General features: G+C 18.9%; 1 protein-coding gene across 1 annotated transcript; it reads right to left on the reverse strand.

The window, feature by feature from the left end:
* Window positions 1-84: 84 nt before the first annotated feature.
* On the reverse strand, window positions 85-1,716 carry PGO_002890 (variable surface protein; the record flags this gene model as incomplete). Its single annotated transcript, XM_028691210.1, has 3 exons — window positions 85-159; window positions 339-1,505; window positions 1,675-1,716. 3 exons carry the CDS (start codon window positions 1,714-1,716, stop codon window positions 85-87), a joined length of 1,284 nt encoding a protein of 427 aa, XP_028547011.1.
* Window positions 1,717-3,907: the final 2,191 nt, after the last annotated feature.

Raw genomic sequence — 3,907 nt, forward strand, 5'->3', positions numbered from 1 at the left:
AAAAAATATATATATTAATATGTGTGATCCAAATATATAGAACAGAAATTATTATTCAAAAACTAAGTTCTAAAACAAAAAAACTTAAAGATATAGAACAAATCCTAATATAAAATATATAAATATAATAACATTAAGGTATATATTAAATTCTAAACCCTAAAACTCTATATATCAATCCAAAAATTCAAATCCATGTATCCTATAACATGTACTATTATGATTATTTAAGTGATAGTTGCCCATACATACCATATATAATACATTCATCATTGGTGTTGTAGTATTATATTTTAATAACTGTAAGAAATTTTTAAAAATTGTTATTTCGTTAACACTTCTTTGCAAAAGGCACAATATTCCTTAAAATTCATTTTACATTTCCTTGCTCTTAAACGTTCATTTTTTACAACTTTTATCATTATATAAATAATGGGTACCAAAATTAAAATTGATAATATTATTATAAATGTGGCATAAAATTGATAATCATAAATTACATCCATAATAAGCCAATCACCAAATGTTCTAAATAAAGCAGAAATAATATTTGTACTTGGACTTCCTGTAGAGTCTATCTTACTTATTAAAGGATAAATTAATCCAGATAATTGAAATAGACAAAAAATTGTACCATAGAGTCCATAACTCATACAAATTTTTTTTTTCAGTCTTCTATTTTCATTATTACTACTTTCAGCTATTTTATCTATTTTATCAATCTTATCGAATATATATTTTTCACAGTAGCTGTCAAATCTTCCTAATCCTTTCCTACTATAATATCTTTGCTTATAGTACCTCATGTAAGTGTCCAAATCGTCTATTCCATTTTTTTCTATTTCTTTATATTTTAATACATCCTGTTCTCTCTTTTTTTTAATTTCCCTTTTTTTTTCCTTGGCTAATTCTTTTTCTCTCATTTCAGGAGTCTCATATTTTTTTAAAAAATCAAATTTTCCAATATTATATAATATTTGTGATAAACATATAACAACTATAGTAAGAAATGCTACATTATTTAACTCTATATATTTACCGTATATATTTGAATTGCATTTATGTGTTAAAATAATAACTAAAGAATAATGTATAGAATGAACAGCAATCTCATGTATTTTTTTCCCAGTATAATCATACAATATATTAGCAATTCTTCTACTTAATGGAATAACATGCAATTTAGGGTAATCTTTAAATATGACTCTTTCTAACGTTTTATTCGTTATTTTTTCTTTTACTACATGTTTATCTAATTTTTCAGGTATATCTAATAATAATTCTTCAATACATTCATCCAGCAATTTCATATCTTTGTATATAGAGGCTATTTTATGCGAACCATTGTTTATAGTATATTTTGGGTTAAAAAGTTTTAAATTAACTTTTAAATCTTCTCGTTCATATTTTCTTTGGAATATATTTTTAGCCAGTAAACGCTCTGTTCTTGTAATATAAGTATTATCAGCATTGAATGTGTTAAAAAAATATTTAGATAATATGCGCTAAATAAAGATAAAAAATATATGTATATAATTAAATATATAGTTAAATATAATAGTAAAAATTTTTTTACATATAAATAATATTATATAAAATCTACAATATTCATATATATAATTAATATACTTCATCATCATAATGGTGGCATATACATAAAAGAATTATGAATACAATAATTTTAATAGATATTATAAATTCATTTTTTCCTTTCATATTATATATATATTTGAATACTATAAATGAGTTAAAATTTTATGTTTCATATATGATAAAAGAATAATAATTACATAACATATTAATATATATTAAAATCAATTTACTTTATTAAATATGAGTTAAAATTACACATTTGTTTTGTATATTAATATTTTTATTGAAACAATATAAATTACGAAATTTTTTTGAATTACTTTATGAAAACATCCTATATATATAAATTATTATATAGATTACTTTCTAATGAATTTTAAAATTATTTACATTTTTATTAATACAAGGAAATTAAAAAATACATAAGGAAGAATTATTTAATATATTCAAAAATAAAAAAATAAATTCATATATATAAATAATATATTATAGATAATTTAATTTATTCATTATAGAATCAAAAATATCTTATGGTATGCTTTTTATTTTTATTTATTAAAATATTTTTACTCCATTCTCAATAAGAATTTATTAAGACAGTAGCTTAAAAATATCAATTCTTAGAGGAAAATAAATATATCTTATTATATAAAAAATATTGATATGCGAACAGTAAAGTACTTAACTTTTTATTTCATATGTTCTAACGTATTTTATCTTCACATATATTGATTAGTACGATTACTATATTTTACATATATATAATTATATAATTTCAGTATAATATTACATCAATTGTACCTTCATAAATAGTGCAACTTTTCGTATATTAAAAAAATTTATAAATATACTTATGTGCGTTATTCTCTTATGTAAACTATATTAGAAAAATGAAATAATTTATATGAATGTTCTTATTATATTGGCATTATCATACGTGCATTAATAATATTATACTCAATGTCTTATGTATGTAAAAATATAAAATTTGGAATAGAAAATTATATTTTTATGAGGTATAGTGTCCGCTGCATAAAAAATACTTTTATCTGAATAAAATTTTAATTCTATTCATATGTATAATGATAATTTATACGAATTCAATTAAAATCCCATAATTATTATATAAACAAGATCCAATAAAAATTAACAACTGAAACAGGTTTATTTAACAATGTAGATTAATGTTAAAATAGAACATGTATATATTTTAATCCCTTTATTAATGTATTCCTAAAGCATTAAGTATAAAATGTAATGAATTCATTTTCTTTTTTATTATATATTATTTAACTATAGTTTTAGATTTAACATCTGATATATATAATATTTATATTTTTTATGAATATTATTTCTATGTTATTATGCAATGAATAATGCAAATAAAAATTTTCAAATGTTAAATAAAATTATTGGAGGCATACTTATTACAGTTTATATATAAAAAATCTAACACTTGAAAATTTTTATGATGATTTGTTCTCATAAGAATTTTTTTTTTAATAACCATTAATTTTTTTACTTATACTTTTTAATAAAATTCCAAAAAATATATGCAAAATTTCTTTTATTTACCATCATTTGTCAAAAGATACACATTTAGTGTAAAATTTATTGAGTACATAAATTATTATATCATCAAAATATAAAAAAATCATAAAACAATTAATTTTGTTATATTTATTAATCTTGTTATTTGATTCTTAAATTATATGTGAATTAAATTATATAATTTATTAATAATGCATATTTTTTTCAGAGATGTATATTTTTTTTTAAATGAATTTCGTTTTTTTAAATATGCTTTTAATTTTAATTGTAACAAGTTAGAAGTAATTTTTTATTTATTATAACAATTATTACATTAGTGATTTTGATAAAAACCTAAATTATCCAATGATTCAATGTATATCAGAATATATTTATGATATAAACTCAATTTGGTATGAACAATTGATATATATATAATCATTCTTTTTTTTTATTAATATTTTCTAATTAAAAAAAAAAATTCAAAACATATATACAAATTTACATAATATATATTTAATAGTATTAATATTTTGTCCTCAAAATATGTGAAATGAATAATTAAAAGTAAATATATACATATATATATGTATACCTAAATAAATTAGGAGATACCATATTATATATATGTGTACCAAAACACGAGAATATTGTACACAAATATATATAATTTTTTTCTATTGTTCTTGAGATATTTTTGGAACCTCTTCTCCATATAATTTCTCTTTGTGTTCCTCTATATCAGATAGCAATTTCTTTTGACCATCAGATTAATAATCAATAA

The sequence above is a fragment of the Plasmodium gonderi genome (genome assembly GCF_002157705.1).
Source record: "Plasmodium gonderi DNA, contig: Pgo-contig_333, whole genome shotgun sequence".
NCBI lineage: Eukaryota > Apicomplexa > Aconoidasida > Haemosporida > Plasmodiidae > Plasmodium > Plasmodium gonderi.